This window comes from Zonotrichia albicollis, chromosome 27 (genome assembly GCF_047830755.1).
Source record: "Zonotrichia albicollis isolate bZonAlb1 chromosome 27, bZonAlb1.hap1, whole genome shotgun sequence".
Classification (NCBI taxonomy): domain Eukaryota; kingdom Metazoa; phylum Chordata; class Aves; order Passeriformes; family Passerellidae; genus Zonotrichia; species Zonotrichia albicollis.
Genome location: NC_133845.1, coordinates 7,942,366 through 7,962,255, shown reverse-complemented (window position 1 = coordinate 7,962,255; position 19,890 = coordinate 7,942,366). Strand labels below are relative to the sequence as shown.

Genomic DNA, 19,890 nt, shown 5'->3' with positions numbered 1-19,890 from the left:
ACTCACAAACTCTAATCTGTGCCACAACTGGGCACACGAGAAATCAGAGTGCATGTCTTACCCAATGAGCAAAAGACAGATTCAGTGCAGAACTTACGATGGACTCTTCCCTAACTTCTCCCTGGTTTTTTTTCTTTCTTTACATTTAGGTGGAGCTTGAGTGACTCTTAGTGAGTGATTGGAGTGGATATTTCAGGATAGTACCTGAAACCACCTGGGATGGGGACAGGAGTTGCTCCTAAAGGGATTTTGCCATGGTTTGCTGATTCAACGGACATCATTCTCACCTCCCAGTTTTCAGATGCTGTGCGGCTGATCAGCTAGAAAGAACTTTTAAACTTTTACCTTTAAATTTAAAAATAGTTTTTAAAATTCCATATTTTGCAAGGGTTTCAACAGAGACACAGGGGCCCCACGCCAGTCCACTCTCCACTTATCCTCCCTTGGACTGTGTTGTGGGAGGTCAGAAATTCTGTGATCCATCCAGAGAGCAGCAAATGTATTTTCCCCTCTAACCGCTATACTGTTACCATCCCAACTATCCACACTCCACCTCACTCAGCCTCCACTGAACACCTTAGCCCAATGAACAGATTGGTCATTGCGAGTGATTTAAAAAAAAAAAGAGAAACATTTATTATTTTCAGGTTGGTTTGGTTTGTTTTTTTTTTATACCTGCCAGGCTGCACAAGACTCTGAACACAACAACAGTCACCAAATGTACAATAAACATACACAGTTAAATAAGAGATGGGGCCCGAGCAGTCCAAGAGGTGCAAGATCAGGGTGCGCAGGCTGGGATTGTTCTCGTTTTCCTCCAGAAAAATACAGAATCTGACCCAGAATGCCTCCAAGGGACAGTATCCAAGGGACAGTATCTCCAAACAAAACACAGACCTTCCAGGCAACTGAGAGGACTCTGGATTTACACTTCTGTGGGATACAACTTAGAGAGATCTTTGGGTTGCTCTGGTTTACAAACAATAATAATACATCCCATTCCTTCTGCACTGCAGAAATGGAGAAAAAAAATCCGTGCAACCTTTGCCATCTGTGCAATCACTGTAGTTCCTTATTTTGGAAAGAAATTCTGTGGTACTTCCATTTCCAGACTTGCTTCTTTCACAGGCAATTCATTCAACTCATGACACTAGGAATTACTTCACCTGGAGTCAGGCCAATAGCCCGAGGGTGCTGCTGCTGCTGCAGGGCAGAGAAACTTTGATGAGGAAATATTTGAGTTCAAAAAGGCTGTTTTAAAATGGTTTTCTGTTTTAAATAGCTTTCGCTTTTAAATAACTGGTAAAACTGTCCTCATTCATGGACCATTCCAACAAAGGTGAATAGACCAAAGTAGTTTTTAAACCCCCCATGTGCAAGATCAATAATGTGAACATATCTGATGTTTGTCTAATGTCAAACTTTTAAGATTCTTAAAATTGCTCCCACAGTCCTCCAGTATCCCAGTCTTCCATTTCCAAGTCTGCTATTTTCCTACTACTTGTTACTAAATTAGCAGCAGCCTGAAAAAAGCTATGACAAAATTCTCCCTACTCTCTTCCCACATAAACAACATTGCAAGACTCAACATTGTAATTCCAAAGTCCTCAGCAACATGAATTCAAGTTACTGGGCATTGTGGTTTTTTCTCCACATTGCCACAGTGGCTGGGCTGCCAAATAGACAGAACGTAAGGTCACTCACTCACTGCACTTGACCAAATGGGAGCTCTGCTTCATGTCAATTCTACCCTGCTCATCAGTGCCTCAGTATGGTGGTACAGCAAGAGAAGAGAAATCTTAGGAAAAAAAGTAACCCACATTTTGGCAAGTCACTTACTGGCTGGCCAGTATTGGCCAGCTGATTTATCTCAATACTATTTCCATGCCACATTAACAGACACATTAATTACCAAAGCCATGCCTGCTAAAAGGCTTTGCCCACAAGGAACCAGATTTGCTCTTGTGCAGCCTGAGTGTGGAGTTCCCTCATGCCAAAGAGCTTTAACTCCATAAAACCTGATACCACAATGTGTAGTGCTTACTGACATGGGTAATCCACATCTGAATCCATGGGAATATCTATGAAAGAGTCCCATAATCACACTCAGTGCAGTACAAGAGAAAACAAATCAAAAAAAACTTCTCAAGTTCTTCTGTCTCAACGACATCTAAGACACAGCATCCTTCTTTGTGTCTGTTTTATAAATAAATGTATCCTGATATGCACAGATGAGTTTTCCAGCAAAGAATGGAAATTCAGACATACACAGTATATCCCACCAGGAGTCAATGGAGTTGTAGTCATGTTTTTGCAACCACCAGAATGCCTTAAACAACCAAGACAACCTGTGAAGAACTATGTAAGGAAAAACCTATTACATGGCCTTAAAAGATAAACCTTCTCTTTCCCTTTCTCCTGGTCCCTAAATGCAACGTGAATTCTGTATGTAGACCAGGTTCATCACATCTGGCAACCCTCATGGATGGCTTTCCATGTTCCATAAATAGTGGTCCACTAGCATGTTTCTTGTATGTTTCCCGAGTCCATGGTTGGTTTTTTTCTGGAACTGTCGAAAGGAATTACAGTACATTGTTAACAAGGTTATTTGGAAAAAAAAAAAAAGAAACCAACTCTCCATCCAGTCTTGAAGAGGAGAAATATGTTTACTTTGAGGTGGCCACAGAGATAGTGACCCTGTCCCTTCAGAGGAGTGCTCGTATCCTCGTTTTCTCCTTGTACAACTATCTTAGATCACAGCAGAAGCTACTGTGCAGGTTTAGCTGAGCTGCTTGCCTTTTTTTTTGTTTTGTTTTTTTGTTTATAGGCAAAAAAGCAATTTTCCCTGCAAACACTGGAGGGAAAAGAAGTAACAGTGGCTCTGTACTACCCTTAGGTGCTCCTAGGACTTCAGTCAGTTTGTTCCAAACAACATGGGTTTAAGACTGTGCTTTTCTCGCTTTCTGAAACTGCTGGGTAAAACAGGGCAGGGCAGACAGCACGTAAACAGTTCTGGAGGGCTGGAATAATAATTTAATGGACTGCTTCGGCACATCTTCACAGCTTCATTGTTCAATCCATCCCCATAAAGGGACACCACGAACCACTGCTTGGCTGCTGCTGCTCCTTTCTGCAGGCAGTCTGCTCATATGGCCCAGGGACACTCCCCTTCACCTTGGCTGCTAGAAGCCACAGGAAGCAGTTCTGCCATATTCTAACAACTTACATGATGCTCTCCTCTTTAATGGCTCCTGTTAAAAATATACATACAACAATCTGCCAGGAAGCCTTCAGTTAGGCAGGCTTTCTGCCAAACAGCTGAAATAATATTGTTTGCTGGACACACTTCCAAAAAGGAAAAAAACGGGTCAGCAGACATGCCAAAAATAAAGTCCAGGGCCAGCAGAGGTTTCACTTCTCTTGTCCTTTTTCTTAAAAGCTGCATAAAAAGCATCCCAGAAGGATTCTGAGGGTATTTCATGGTCACTGTGAATTAAACCCTCTTAAAGCATTAACAAGAGCTCCAAGATTTTAGTAGAAGGTAAGTGAGCATATATATTAAAACATACAGAGCCCCAGGGTACCCCCACATCTGGGCTGTCAGGGAGGTGACAAGGACAAGCAAATGGCACCATGAGGCTCTTTCACTCATGCTCTGCTGAGAAAGTCCTGGTTTTGGAGATGTGCACTTCACTCCCGCCACTCTCATTGGTGGTGGTTGTGATGATGTACTGGGTGGTTTGCTGCTGGTTGCTCGTCTGGGATTCCAAGGGATCCGTGTGGGCTGTGGGCTGGGAAATGCCCACCTGAACCTCACTGGAGAGTGAAGAGTTTTGTTTACCATCCAGATCAGGCTGACCTTCAGATATCACGTAGTGAGTCTGCATGGGGAATATAGAAAATAACTAATAAACACTGTATCTTTTGTAACTTTTCTAATAGTCCGCCCACAGACATATTGGTGTGAACAAAGAACTTATTTAATAAGCTCTATTTCATTTAAATGTATTTGACAGCAACATAACACCTGTCTTTTGATTTGAAGGACATTTGACTTACTTGGCTTTTGGTTAATTTACAAATGATTAAACTCATTACACAATTAGATATTCACTACAGAATAAAATAGCAATTTTCAATTGCACTATTCTGAAAGGTTTTTCTCCTGTATTCCACATGTTGTAGCAGAGATTGCATTCCCAGTGACTAAGATCAACACAAGCCAATGACTTGTCTCCTTATGCTGGATTGCTTACAAGGAATAGCAGGAACTCTTCTTATTTTTTAATCTTACATATAACAGAAAGCTACTGAAATGTTTCCAGAAGCTGTTCTGAAATTTGGTTTAATGGATACAGCTTAATCATCAATATTTTTAAGACTAAGCAGTACCACTAAATAATTTTGTTCTGCAAATGTGATTAAGTGAAGATGTTAAACTGAAAGGAGTCACACGTACAAGAGCCAGATAGCATGAACCTTGTAAATGGTTACAATGCAGACTATACTGGGCAGTATGCATCTCTTTAGGTACCTCCTTTAGGTACTCTGTGTCCCAGTCATGATTTTGGCATTCCTTAAGTCTTCAAGCTGAAGAGCTTTATGCTTGGTAATATTCTGGATGAAAAAAAGGCCATGATGATTTTCCTTACCTGAGTAACTGCTTTTACTTGCCCTGTGTTGACAGTGGTGACTGGGGTACCCACAGCAGTCTCTGTGATCACATACTGCCCTTGGGGGATGGTCATCATCTGAATCTCTGATGCTAAAAAGTTGCAAATTGGATAATCAAGACCTTTAGTCAAACTCAAAGACAACCTTCAAAGATCATATCTTATGTCAGAAAGATTTTAAGTCTGTACAGTGGGTATTGAATAGAATTCAGGTGATATAAGGCCTTGTAGAACCCTACAGGCCTCAGCAGAATTTTGCCAGTTAACACCAGATAGAGATTTGGCAATTCATGCAGAGAAAACACATCCTGTTCTCACTCAAATCATCACAGAATTACCATCCAGAACTGCATGAACATGAGAAATCATCTTCATGTCACGCTTCTTCTCCACACAATTCTTTCAAGCATGCATCCAAATTTGAACAAGTAGCTATCCAACACATGGATTCTTGCTGTATGCAAGTTTCTTGGAATAAAGGAGCCCAGTGTGCCTGCCCAAACTATGTACTGGATCAGTATGGATGATAGTGGAAGAGCTGGTACAACCATTTACATTTGTCTGAAGCGTTATCTTCTTGATATCTATGAATATTAACCACAAAGCTGAATGAACTCTGAAAACACTGTCCCATTTGGTAGCTGGAGACATGGGGCACTTGTTAGTCAGACACACTTGCCAGACAAGTAGTTAGAGCTACTGCTGACACTTACAGTAGCTCCGGAATGAGTTCCAGTTGCTGGGGAGATATGTGTGCTGGACTGAGGAGCCTTGCTGCTGCTGGAGGGCTTGGTTTGGTGTCGATGTAGTTGTCTGTATCTGTGAGGGGCTGAGCTCCTGCTGAGGTTGTTGCGAGGAGGGACTCAAAGGCTGACCCCCAGCCTACAGGAAAACAAAGTGCAAGTGTTCTTGGTGTAGTAAGGATTGCACAGCTCTATGCTGTCACAAACATGGCCTTCTCATTAAAGGAAAACACAGGATGGGTTCCAGAGCATATCGAACACAAGAACTGAACTCTCTCTCCTCCAGCTTGCTTCACTCTATGGTAAATAAGCTCAGACCAGGAAACTGAAATAGTGATATTGTTGCTTGCCAAAGTGAGTCTGTGGCAGAGACCTGAGATTAGAGGCTAAATTCAACCCAAGAGCATGAAGAACTGCACTTCAAATCTTTGAGGAATGCCAGTTTCCACTTGCATCTTCCAACTGACAAACTTAATTTAGCTGCAAGTATGTCTGTTTCCAATCATTTATCTGTTCTTTGTACATATTGTTGAGAGGAAAAAATACTCCACACCAAAAAACCCATAAACAAATACCAAAACAAACCCACAACAAAACACCCCCATACACCTTGAGACATCTGGGCACTGCTTGATGACCTCAATACAACAGTAATTTCATGTGTGGTCCTTTAAATGAAAAAGAAAACACTATTCCCTGCATCAGCACATGCAATATGCCAGCTGAGCAGGCTGGTAGGGAAAGCATTTTCTGATGAGAAGAGGGAAATACCTGTGATGATGACTGAGTTGCTGGTGATGGCTCTGTGACCTGGATGTGCTGCACCTGGATGGCATGTTGAGTGTATGTCTGGGGGTCATGGAGCTGCCCAACATCCACTGTGGAGTGCTGGGACTGGTGAGGTGAGGTAGCCTGGGGAAAAAATTAAACAGAATTCTTTACCTCAAATTCTTTACAAAAGCAGCCATGCAAACCTCTTTTGGGACACAAAGTCTGGAATAATGAAGGAGGAGCCTTCGTGGAGCACACCTGTTGAGCCTTGTTGAGTTTCTTTGCACCCCGGGAGATAAGGTACATTTAATAGATGTAATGGCACAGAGATGTTCTATCTCACTGATACCAATGGAAAGGACTTGCCTAACATCATTCAAGCTGTTTGTGGCAGTGGCTGGACTAAACCAAAGGGGCTCAAAAGCCAGGATTAGTATTAACCCTTTCTCTGTAAGCATCTCTCTGTACAACATATACATACTCAAGATTTGCATATCCAATTCTGTAGTTTGACACAGATCTGCATCAATACAAGTGCTCAGAGGTTTTTAAAGGTTTTTCTGAACAACACTTGCTAATGATACCAATTGCAGTAATTGAATTACAAATTTTGGATATTTATAAAATTAAGATCTTGCTAATATTTCCTGCAGGAATCAATGGTCATGCTCTTGGATTGTTACAACAGCCACAGTCACTATCAACTGGGGCCACTGTTTAGGCCTTTATTAACCAAATTCATAATCTGATTTGATAACATGGAATTTCAGATTAAAATATAAACACATGGTAGTTTCAGCTTCCTCCAGTGGGTAACAGATTTCTTACAACTGCTTGAGATATTTTCCTCAGACCAGTTACTCTAGTTACACTCTTGGTTTCATTTTTAGGAGGTTGATGAGCATTAACAGAATGAATATGCTAATAGATGCTATGAAAGGAACAAGCAACCACTCTCTGCACTCCCAAATTTTGGCTCTGACTAATTGAGGACAAGGAAGTACAAATCACTCTTGAACTGCAGAAAATGGGTCGCCCACTGATCCACCTTTCCAGTAGCTGGAAAACATTCCTAGAGCAGACTTGAGCAAAGCTGCCCAGATGGGTAGAACTACGTTTGGACAGCGTCGATGTGTCTCCAGCAAGCTGACCAAGGCTGGCAGGACTATTTACGCCCAGTACAAGTGCTTATGAAGGGAACTCTATGCCTTATCAGTTGATTTATCTGTAAAAAGTAGCTACAGCACTTTTTGTAACTACTCCTTACCACACTTTTGTGTGCTAGAGCCCCATGAACACACAGGCTTGGGAGGGAAGAAATCAAAAGCACAGCAAGATCCCCACCAGGTTACTCACCTGGGCCACTTGAACAACCTGCAGCTGTATGTGCTGAGGCTGCTGCAAGCCCGTTGTGGATTGAGACACAGGGATGTACTGGATGCGCTGGTAATCTCCCTGGGGAGTCCGGTAATCTGTAGTGAGGGTCTGCGATATCTCTGTCATTGCTTGGGTCAGTAAATCTGTTGTCTGAGCAGGGAGAGGGAGATACAGATCATCATCATACTGATGTACTTCTTCAGGGCTGTAGTTCTTTTATCTACATTTATGTGGATCTGGTCATTTTTTCACAAGAGCTTCATGTCCAGAGGTTGCGGTCATAAGTAGTCACCAGGGATCATCAACTAGAATTGCTGTCTTCTGTCTAAATCCTACTCTGGACTAGTAATGGCTAACTTAATATATCATAATAAAAATAATTATTTTCATCTTGTGACATACCAGTGTTCTGTTAAACAATGGAAGTCCTGTATTTGTGAAGAGCTAACTTGGTTTCCAAGTCAAAAAGTAATTTGTTGATATATTCCACCTTTCTTCCTCCCCTGTCAGAGTCACAACTGTATTTCTACTGTGTAAAGACATTAGTACATAACTTAATCAGGTTCATGAAGCCAACAGCATCCTGATTAAATCTCTCCATTTTCAAGCAAAACAGTCTTTTATCTAGTCAGTCTTTAGATAAGAAGTTTTAAACCGTGATCAATAGGACTTTTAAAACTACATAGTATCCCACAACACTGAAGGGCACATTTTCTAGTCTCAGCTTTCACTTCAGTGGCAGCTGATGTATTAACAGTGGAGAGAGATCAGCCACCGGAGATTCATCTTTCTCAGAGCTGTGCTGTCCAAAGGATTACAAAAAGACCTGACTCCCTGAACACAGTTTGATCCAGTCCCCAGTCACTGTTAAGCTTGTCCTCTTGATGCCAGGAACTGCATCTCTCACTTCATGAGAAAATTCCCAATGAAAATCCAGGAGATGTGTATCCCTGAGTTCATTATGTGGAGTCAGTAAGTCTGAATGAAAGAAGAAAATGGATTTGGGGATAAAAGACAAATCCCTAAAGCTCCAGAATGAAATGAACAGCTCCTGACACTGCAAAACGGGACCACACAGGTTTAAAACCAGAAGTGATCTCAAATAATGTCCTAATACAGGTTTAAAAGTAGTGTCTGCCAAATAAACAGGGTTACTAATACCAGAAGGCTCCTGTTCTGTGTGTTTCCCTGCACTGCCCTTGTGTGCCTCCAGTCCTTACCACAACAGTTTCTCCAGTCGTGCTGTCTGTGGTGAGAACAGCTGGTGTGGAACTGATGACGGCCGTCGCCAGCGGTGCATGGATCGTGTTTGGGAGCTGAGCAAACTCTGGGTGCTTCTTGCGGATGTGCTGCACCATCTTTGTCTGCAGAGAGAAGCAAAGGAGTGTTGGAAGGACGGTCAGTAACTCTGCTCAGGGCCACGTGAAATACAACAGCCTGGCCAAACACAGCTTTTATGTTTCTCTCAGTAAAACAGCCTCCAGATTGATACTATGAGATCCTCTGGTCAACAAAGTTGAAAACAAGAATCACAAACCTGCTGCTGATTAGAGGTGACACTGAAGTATTGTCCTCAGCAGGTTTTTACCCCAATATCGCCAAATGTTTTACGACTTTTTCCAAAGGTCATGTTTTCTGTGTTTTGTTTCCCTGCTCATCTCCCCTGCAACTATCAGAGAGCAGTTTTCAAGCCCTTCCATTCATGCTCATGCTCTGGTAACTTTTCAGCACAAACCCTCTATTCATGGAATCTTTTGGCCGTAAAACAACAGACTGTGCCTGCACTGTCAGCACACAGCACAAAACCAGCACCCTGACTGAGAAGAAGAGAGGTCTGCTTGTGGACAGACAGGTGACAGAGACCATGGCGAAACAGCATCCCCAGGGAGAGGCTGTCTGAGGCCGGAACCCCCCATACCTTACTGCTGTATTGCTTGGAACAGTGAGGGCAGCACACTGGAGGGGTGGCAATGGTGCCTGTCAGCTGTGTGTGGGTGCTTAGCATAGGATCTGGCTCTCCCGGTCCTGCAGGACGCAGTTTCCGGATGCTTGGAGGTAGCTCAGCACCAGGATGGTTTTTCAGGATGTGTGCTTTGCGTTTGCTGGCACTCTTGTACACCTGCAGGGCAAAGATCTGGATTAAAATGGTGCAACCCTGGTGTCTGCACAGGAAACAGATCCCAGTTATCTTGATCTGGAAGGTCTGCATGTTGCTTTAGAAAATACATTTAGTTAAATTCCCAAACAATTACAACAAAAGGCATGAACATACACCTTCCAGTGTTTCATCAACCTGTAAAAGCAACTGACTCCTTGTGTAGCAGAGAAGCCTTTTGAGAACATATTGCATGCCATAACCAAACACCAAAGCAGGACAAGGAGGTAAGAGGAAAATTCTTCTTGCCATATTTGAAGATCATATGCCCAATGTTAATTTGTTATGATGGTTGATGTCTCTATTTGACACAGAGCATCAAACTGTTTTAGTTTAGTGATCAACATACCTTTTAATTCTTTTTAGGCACATCAACAAACACTATCTCATAATTAAAACTATTTTTTTCCCCTCAAACAAAAGGAAAAAGAGGCATCACAGAAAGACATATTGGGGATAAAGACAGTCAAAAATACACTCCCTAGTAAATAAAGGTCCCCAGGCATAAAAGGCAAAGCAGAATAAAAGCAAGAACCCAAAGGTACTGCAGAAGCAGCTTCAGGCTCCACTGACCACTGGGACATGACCTAGTAAGCAGCTTACAATAAAAGATGTTAAAGACTAACTTTTAGAAACGCAAGAGTACTTACTGGCCAGGAATTATATGCAGAAGCATACTTAGTCCTGTGCAAACACAAGACTAAGAGTCAGTGACTGCCTGCAGGATAACAGTACTCAAGTTTTCCAATGCCAAATACAGCAGAAAGGGGAAAACTACAGCTTTCAATTAGCATTCCACTGCCTTGACCTAAGTGCATTTTGTAGTTTCTTTTTTTTTACAGTACTGCAGGAATGTTGATGGCAAGCACCTCAGAAAAGCTACAAACCCTGCCAGAGATTTCTACGCAGAGACAAACTGGTTGCATCCAGGACTGGGACTGAGCTATCCTCCGAGGGGTGACTTCCCACACACCTTATCGCAGTATTGACAGAAGTAATCTCTGTTGGGTTTTATGATGGGTAACGTGAGCTCTGGCACCTCTTCTATTTTCATGTCTGGATGTCTCTTTGATAAATGATTCACCTTAAGAGAAACAGAGGACAAGAACATATTACAGCTGAAAGCCGAACGATTGGTGCTTCTCCCAGACATGGGTAACAGCCAAACCAAAACTGAACAATGCAAGCCAGCAGCACTGGAAGCATGTGCTGCTGCAAGGGTTATTGTGCACTCATATTTAACTGCTCAAGGTAAATGTGGTCTTGCTAGGTCTTATTTACAGTTTCTCTAATCAAAATTAGATAGGAAGGGGTGAAATAGTTTGCCAGAACTGTCTTGTAGGTGATATCTGAGAGTGAGGTAGTGTGAAGGGCCTCTGGCCAAATCAGAACCCTCATGAAACCTTAGCAAACAATCTCTTGCTGCAGAACAGCCTTTATCCAGAGGCAGTGCCAAGACATGGCCAGCAGAGGACTTGGAGAAGGGGGAGAAACAAAAAACAGGAAAGACCGCCAGGAAAACAAGGTTTTAAGGCTGAACAAGGCAGTATTTTCAGCTCATGTCCTGTTAAATACAGTACACATCAGACAGCATTACTTAGTGTTGAAATATGGTACTGACAACCAGATGTACAGTGCAGGCAGTAAACATGTGCAAATTTGCTGAAGATGTAAAACACACAGGTTTAAAAAAAGATTGATCACCTCAACTCAGCTACAAAATTTGCCGAACTTTGTTTCATAGCATCCTGCCTGGATAAGACAGGCTTGGAGCACCCTGGTCTAGTAGAAAGTGTCCCTGCCCATGGCCAGTTGGTGGAATGAGATGAGTTTTACGGTCCCTTCCAGCCCAAACCATTTTATGATTCTTGTGTTCCAACACTGGAATTCCATCTTTATTCCTTACCCATTCATCAGAATAGAGTAGAGAGGCTGTAACAGCACCCAGGCACTCACCAACATGCCCCTGCGGCGGAAACCCATCATGCAGAGGCGGCACTTGAACATGAAGCTCTCATAGTCAGTGGACGCGATCCGGGGCTTGAAGGTTTTGGAGCGGCTGATCCGATCAGCCTTCTTGGCCTCCCTCTCTGGGTTGTGCATCCTCTGCATGTGCTCTCGCAGCTTGTCCTTCCTCTGGAAAGGAGAAATTGGGGGGAAAAATGTCAGCAACATCACAGAAACTGCCATACTGCCTGTTATACATAAGAGCCACAGTTTGAGTTGTTCAGGGATCTCTCTCCAGAGAGGGAAATTCTCCTCTCAGAAAAATGTGTTCCTTCACCCAGAAGTATCCAGTCCCTCAGTGTCCCATCACAAACTCAGTGACAGGGAGCAGGCTGCTGCCACCATTGTTTACCTGGCTCACAGTCTGCTCCATCTGTTCCAATGGGATTTGGAAAGGCATCTGGATGACATGTGCTGACAAGATGGATGCCATGGACACAGGCATCTCGGCCAGGAACATTATTAATCCACTGGCACCAGCAAGTTAACTGACAATGTATAAACAATGTAACCCAAACACCTGGTAATGGAGATGTATGATGTCCCAGTTCTTAATGAGCAGATAGAAAGTTCCTTTGCTATTAAATTATTAGGAATAAGATCTGTTTGAAATAAGATGCTGAGGTGACCTTGCCTCTTGTCCTTCAGAAATGGATGCCATAGCTCACACAGGATACCAAGAAATGCATGCAACTCACAGGCAAGTCTAGTGTGCTTACATGTGTTATTTTCTTTCACCTTTGAGAACATGAACTTATTTCCTTGAAGGAGGGTAAGGAATAATTTTTTTTGTACTACTAATGATCCAGCCAAGAGCCACCTTACCTTAAACTGCTTGCCACAGGTGGAGCACAGGAAGTCTTTGCGGTCCGAGTGCCGCAGCATGTGGAGTCGCAGCTTGTCGGGGCGGCAGAAAGCCTTGTCACACTCTGTACACTGGTAAATCTTCTCAGAATGGAAACTGCGCACATGTTTCTTGACCTAAAATGGCAGATCACAGAAAAATGAAGTTTATTCAAGAGAGAAGTGAGTTGTAACACACTAGGAAGCTGTTCGCAATGTGAAAGAGAAGGAAAAGGTTTTGAAGGTGTGTAATATACTTTGGTTTAAAAAGCATTTGATCAGAACAGTTGATATCTCAGCAATAGTTTCTATGAAATTGTAACATCTTTATTACTCATCTGGATGGGCGATTTGATTTCCTCAAGACTGAATCTTGAAGGCATCAGCTATTGCACAGTTGCACTTAATGGACAGCAAAAGTCCAAAATGCACCATTTGCACAGAATCGCCCTTGAGTAAACAAATTCATCTGAGGTTCATTATCTTCCTTTCATTTATAAGAAACCAAAACATAGGGACTAATTCCTTTCAATCAGACACAATGAGCTTGCAATTATAATTGGCAAAGAAGAAAAAAACTTATTCAGAACAACATTTGCACATCATTCCTGAATGGCAATTACTTCTTCATACTCAGGGACTATCCTTCACCTCTTCAGACATCTAGAGGGGTATTTTTTTCTTCCCCCCAATAATTAACTAATGAAGTTTGACATCTGAAATGAAAGCACTGTTCAAGAAATGGATCTCTAATTAAATCCTTACCGTCTTCTAATACTGATCATACAAGGAACAACTTGGCATCTCTACCTGTTCCACACAGAAGTATTTCAGTAGGCAGCAGTGACTAGTCTTAATTATCCACACAGCAAGAAGAGAAAAAAATTATTGTTAAATGTCAAAAATACAACCGAATAGCTGGAAAAAAAGCCATGGGACTTTCAGTCAGTTGCATGGGAAAGTTTACAGTGAATTAAGTTGCAGTACAGCATTTCTGAATCATCGACATTCTTCCTTGCTGAACATTTACAGAAGATAAAGGACTTCTTCCAGGATGGAATTATATTAGTGACATCACTTTCCCCCATCCTTTCCTCTTCAGTCTAGTGGGTAGTCTATCTGTTCCTATTACTGATCTAAACCGGATTTCTACATTTCAGTTTCACTCAGGCAGCTCAGTAAGACACATCAATTGCTTTGTCCCTAGGAAGGATAATGAATATTTGCACGGTCCATCTCAGTTTTTTCTTACTGGAAGTGGAAATAGAATCTTTAAATTCTACTAATGACCTTGTCCAAGTGCTCAGTATAGTGCAGAGTAGCCGCATTACTCACTGCTCCAGTGCAGTGTGCAGGGAAGGAGAATAAAGTGCCCAACTGAAGCTCAGGGGGGATGTCAGGAAGCAGAGTATCCTGATCTGTTCTGGCATTTCTTCGAGCTGTTCAAATGAATTACCCTGACAGAAAGTAGGCAAGGGATTAAAGATGTAAAACCCCTCATTTTTTTTGTTCAGAGTTTTAATGAAGAAGGGCAAGGTCTCTTCAAGTACAAGCTGAATACAAAAAAGACAATTCCTTTTTGTGCCACGGAGATATAGTAGTCAGGACCTCTGCTTCAGGAATTTCTTAGGAATAAGGCATCCACCCTTCTGCACTACAGTGCCTTCTAATGACAGACTGAAGCATCACATCTGATGATTTAGTGGACAGAGCACTTCAGTGTCATAAGACAATGTCTAGCAGTGGTTGGTCACTCTTCCATTTCAATTTCTGACTGAGGTGGACCCTGGCACCTTGTGAGAATGAACTGCTGTGCAGTTACACATGGAGAGCACTGAGAAACCTACAGCCTTTTTGAGAGACCCCCAAAGCAGTGCTTCAGATCAGTACAGCATCTCACCTGGATAAAATCTGGGAAGCGTTTCTTGCAGGTGGGGCAGGTGAAATAGCCATCATTGACATGGACGGCCACGTGATCCTTAAGGAGATCCAAGCGGTCAAAGGACTCGGGGCAGAAAATGCAGGAGTACGTTTTCTGGTCCATATGGAACTTCATGTGGCTCTCGAGGGCACCGCTGTTGATGAAGCCCTTGTTGCAGATGTCACAGGTCAAAGGGCAGTTCCCTTCCCGCCCATGGAACCGCAAGTGCTGGTCCAGCTTGTCCTTCTCCCGAAAGGCCTTCCCACACTGCAGGCATTTGAACGGGCGGAAGGATTTCCGGATGAACAGGTGCTGCAGAGCTGCATTCTGAAAGAAGCATCCAAGAGACCATTAGCTTTCCTTACCATGTATAGATTCCACATCCATATATATTCAGAATTAAATATACCAGATGATTAGTGAACCTAAACTTCAAGAAATTATTTTCCTTATATATAAGGAAATATATAAATCATATTTGGCCTCCAATTTACAGCAGGGGAGGCTGCGACAGGCAGAAGTCAGGAGAAACATCTGCAGCTACACCCTGAGCTAGGGGAACACAGTGCAGGAGTTTCCTCTACATCACTGATTTCTTCTGATTTAGCTGACTTTCTTTAAACATGCAATTTTTATGTAAAATAAAACAAAGTCCTCTCTGAAGCACAGACCTGGGCCCGAGAAAAGCTGCAATTCCAGCTGATTATTTGGCATCATGTCATAAGTTCAGCCACCACACAAAGGAATGGTGAGCCAGCACTGTGTGTTTCCCTCAGGAGCAGGGCTTATGAAATTCCACAGCCTTTTACAAGATCACCTTTTGCATCAAATATCACCAGAGAGATGTGCAGCAGTGGTTTAGCATTGTCTGGAGAACTTCCAGTGGAACATGCATTCAAGAAATGCCGGTCTGAACTTTTTTTACTATTGCCACAAAGAAGAACAGAGTTTCAAAACATGATGACAAAGGCAGAATGGCAGTCTCATCAGCAGCACATAAGACCTTGTGAGCAATTCTCCACTTCTACGGTGCACAATGTCTCCTCTCAGCCCCTATGTTTTTGGTGTGTGTTTGCCTTCACTCTGCCTCTTCTGTAACATTTAATGATCGTTCTCTGTTTTCTCTCCCTACCCTTCAGATAAATGTTATAGAGCCATCCCAGTCCTGACCCAGTACTCTCTGCTGAAGGAACAGATGCTGCTGGATGCACTGCCCATAGAAAGAGGGAAGGAGGTCCTGCACCTGCATTTCAATATTGGATGAGAACTTTCATGTTGGACAGTTGCAAAGTGGAAATTGAGTCCTATGAAATCCCCCAGCACACTGTCACCCATACTGCACTCCAAGTATACTGCAATGCTCCATTCTTCTGCAAGAAGTCTAAGCAATATCCACTCTTCTCTCAAATACTTCTATAAACCATTATTTATTGATGTCTTTTTTCACATTACACACAGAATCTATATCATGATAGTTAGAGAAATAATGTGGAAGAGCATAAGTTTAAGTTGCATATTAGGAAGAAATTCTCAGCTGGGAGGGTGTCGAGGCCCTGTCACTGGCTGCCCCATCCCTGGAAGCACTCAAGGCCATATGGGATGGAGCTTGGAGCAACCTGTCATAGTGGAAGGTGTCCCTGCCCATAGCAGAGGAGTGGAACTGGATGAGTTTTAAGGTTCCTCCCAGCCAAAACCACTCAGATTCCATTACAATATTGCTGACATTTCTGCGCACATGTGTTCCATATGACCCATTCATGAATTCTGCAAACAGATTTCCCAGGTTTCCTGTCTCCTTTGCTTGTGGGAATGTGGCAGGTGACACAACTGACATTTGCTGTGTCTCTTAAGTGCACACCAACAGCTGACACTGATTTAATAAAGGTATGAGCTCTTCTGCTGGAATGAGGGGACAGCTTGGGAATACTGTGAAATGCTGTGCTAAGAATTAAATTTATGAACCTCTAAGATCCTTTTTCACCATCTGAACTGTAGAGGGAAACCTAGACTTTCATTCCAGAAAAGAACAAGAGAGCAAATGTTTTGCTACCAAAAAAAATATTAACACTTTAATAGAGGAGCTCCAAATAGGGCTTCCCAAGAGCTGTCATCATCATTATTCGCCATTTTACAAGTGGAGACAATGGGAAACAGGGATCTGCTCTAAACCACACTGGGAATTGCAAAGACAGCCATGTGCTGTGCAAAATCTGATGTGCTGCTAGGAATTCAAAAGATATAACTGTCCCCTTAACCACAGGGAGATGCTAATAAAACATAGGTGAAAAGATGTATTTCAGTCCTGAACTGCACTATTGAGTTTTGATCATTGGTACCTCAGCAGATAGCTGACTGCTAATACAGCAGGCCAGACTCAACATAGCCCTGTTGTTATCTCAAGGGCTACAGAATGTGAAATGCTTTTTGCCTACGTAATCTATCAACTAGAAAAACAGAACCAAAGAACTAAGTGTTGTCTCATTAACTTGTTGTATTGATCCGGCACAAACAATTGAGCAAACAAATCTTCCAAAACTTTAACATTGATATTATGGCTCTTCATCCAAGAATTATTCCTATAAAATCCACCTTAAATCTACAAAGAACCGGCATGAAAAGAACTGGAGAAATGCAAATTGTTATTAAGGTAACACTTAGTTCTGGACACTGGTTACCTAAAGAAGAATGAATGTGACGATTTATGGTGCAGGATCAATCAGGGAAACACTGAACAGGAGTTGGACCAAACAACATGGAAGGCAGTGTTGATACGTACCATTGGATTAGATACAGGAGAAACCCAATGAAACAAAAACCCAAACCTACCTGCAGCTCCAGCTGAGCAGGCAGCATTGAGAGAGAAAAAAATACTTTTGTTATGCAATGGACTTGAGTAAACAGAAGCCTTGACTTCTGCAGGTCACTACAAGGGCTCTTCCAAATAGAGTTTACTGCTTTGAGGTTTTTGCCTCAGGAAACACTAAACAGATTTTCTAGGTTTAGTCTGTAGTTAGTAACTGGGGAGTTAAAAGGGCAAAGACAAAAACCACAGTTAATCTTGAAGGGGTTTTGTGACCTTTCCTGTTTTCCTAGGGCTCATTAACAGGGATGCAATGTGCACTGTAGAACATTTCATGAAAGCATTCATGAAAGAATGCTTTCAGCAGAAGGGAATAATTAGATCAAGATGACAACAGGATAGGGAGAAGGAGAGTAAAAAAGTTAAGGAGAAGGGACTTTTTCTAACCTCATTTTACTGGCTGTGCTCCTTTTTACACAAGTACTTGCATTTCTTTCACCATGAAGGAAGTAACTGTGCTTTCCAAGTCGTATTCCTATCCCTCCGGTTTCTGGCATTAGCACACAGACACCCTACATACTGCCCAGAACTGAACTAAAAACAAAGATTCATTTTGGCTGTGGACCACAGTGTTCTTCTAATTTTCTACAAGAGTTCTTGAAGGGTGCATGTATCTCTTTTCAATACTAAGGACCCCCCCAACTGCCATAGTTAAAGTCTGATCTCCAAGGAAATCCCACAGACTCTAAAGCAGAGGCTAAAAAATGAACTGATCCTATCAGGACTTGAACCCTAGGGCACGACAAATCAGTGCTTCCACCTAGCATGAAAACACTCTCAGAGCACCACTGTCTTAAGCCTTAGAAAAGCTGAAGTAATTCACAAAGAATGACTGTTTTTTTGAAAACTAAATCCTATCAAATTAATAAGGAAGAATAAGAGATACACAGGTTTCAGAATCATAACCAGAAGTCAGGACTTTTTACCTGTTCTTTGGAAGTGAATAATGTACCACATATCTAAAAACCAAATGTTTGCTTGCTTTTATTATGAAGTGCATGTTATTGTAGGCAGGTGCTGTGTGAGTGTTAAAAGGGTGATTTTTTAAAACATGATGCTGGCTGGTTTAGTCTTATCTCAAGTGCTCATTGCTCACAGTCTGATGCAATATGGAAAGGTCTGTGCAACCATCCATCTGCCATTCTGCCAGTGCTACTGGCTTGAAACATCTCCAGGACTCGGCTGAACAGGAGCTGCCAGATAAAGGGAAAGTTCGGAAGACTTGAGATACAAACATATCACTGAACCACCACTGCACTCCTCTAAGTCGTCATCCATTTGTGATGAATTTACAGAGAACAAAAGTGAAGTCACAAGACAAAGAAGTAACTTCAGAATTTCTGTCATTTTCTTCCTACATTAATTACTTCAGAGGATCCTAAGTTCACATCTTGGGTTCAAAAGTTCAGGGAAATGGGCAGTGCTTTCTTTTCTTTTCTGAGGATGCTGTACCACACTGTAAGCAGTACATCCCCATGCTCTGTCAAAACTTCAGCATCTCTCTCTGTACTCTATTATACACCATTCAAAATACATTCAATAAAAAATCCCACAAGATTTTAACATATGAAAATGAAATCGCTGGTAGAAACTTGTCATTCAGAGACTGCAAGCATTTTGTATGGTTAAAAACTGTGCAGTCTTAATGTGCCCAAGCCAAACTCTTCCTTCAAGACATGCCACAACATTTTTGGGGTAATACCACCATTGGTCTTGCATATATATTACTGTAAACTGCAAGTAAAATTTGGTTCAACATCTTCCTACACAGAATACTCAACTTCTTTCTAATCCTTCCTCATCCTCTAAAAATGACATCCCCTAAAAATGAACCCTGGCCCCACTGCAGCTGTTTCTTTCCTTAATCCAAAGTTAACACATGGAAGAAAAAGATTTTAAGCTAAATAAACTGATCTCCCAGTTACAAAGATTCAAGGATTTGAATTTGTGCTTGAATAATTTCCCACCCACACAGAGAAAAACCAGCTCAGCCAGTTGACATAGAGCTCAGGCTCAAAGTGTTCGCTTTTAACACAGGTTTTGCTCTCAAAGGAAGGGTTTTCCTCCCCAAAAAAGGACTTTATCACTAAGTAGCATCATCATCTAAGTGGATCCAAACTGATGTTGTGGTTCCTCTTTTGCAAATAATTGCTGGAGAGTTCTGAGAGACAGATGGTGCTGTGAGCAAGTCATTAGTATGTGCCACAGCACCAGGATCTGTCAGTTGTTTGAAGCACCCCTGCTTACCAGTTTGGATGGACTGTGTTTCCATGCAAGAATTACTGTGATGGAATTCAATCAGCTCCAGCTCCTGACCAGTTCTCACTAACACCTGTGAGATACTGTGCTACTGTTAGTGAGATACTCTCACTAACACCTATGAGTCCTTTATGTGAGATTTGTCTTCCTCTCAGTGCAAAGAAAACTGCTATGAATGAGATACTTTATTTGGGATTTGGAAATGGATCTGACAGTGAAAGGAGGACCAGCTGGCCCTGGCAGGCAGGCCTGGCATTCCCTGGGTTACAGTGGACATGATC

At 42.2% G+C, this 19,890-nt stretch overlaps 1 protein-coding gene across 12 annotated transcripts in view; it reads right to left on the bottom strand.

The window, feature by feature from the left end:
• Positions 1-611: 611 nt before the first annotated feature.
• Positions 612-19,890, bottom strand: part of PRDM10 (PR/SET domain 10) — a 47,606-nt gene continuing 28,327 nt past the window's right edge. For 11 of the 12 annotated variants that reach the window (XM_074559415.1, XM_074559417.1, XM_074559413.1 and 8 more), the window contains 11 exons: positions 14,470-14,817; positions 12,552-12,707; positions 11,676-11,855; positions 10,693-10,803; positions 9,483-9,683; positions 8,785-8,928; positions 7,544-7,714; positions 6,188-6,328; positions 5,387-5,555; positions 4,653-4,765; positions 612-3,881 (listed from right to left, as the gene is read on the bottom strand). In XM_074559415.1, coding sequence (XP_074415516.1) covers positions 3,645-3,881; positions 4,653-4,765; positions 5,387-5,555; positions 6,188-6,328; positions 7,544-7,714; positions 8,785-8,928; positions 9,483-9,683; positions 10,693-10,803; positions 11,676-11,855; positions 12,552-12,707; positions 14,470-14,817 — 1,971 coding nt within the window. In that variant the 3' untranslated portion in view covers positions 612-3,644. The remainder of the gene's footprint in view (positions 3,882-4,652; positions 4,766-5,386; positions 5,556-6,187; positions 6,329-7,543; positions 7,715-8,784; positions 8,929-9,482; positions 9,684-10,692; positions 10,804-11,675; positions 11,856-12,551; positions 12,708-14,469; positions 14,818-19,890) is intronic. The other variant, XM_074559420.1, reaches the window with a different exon arrangement.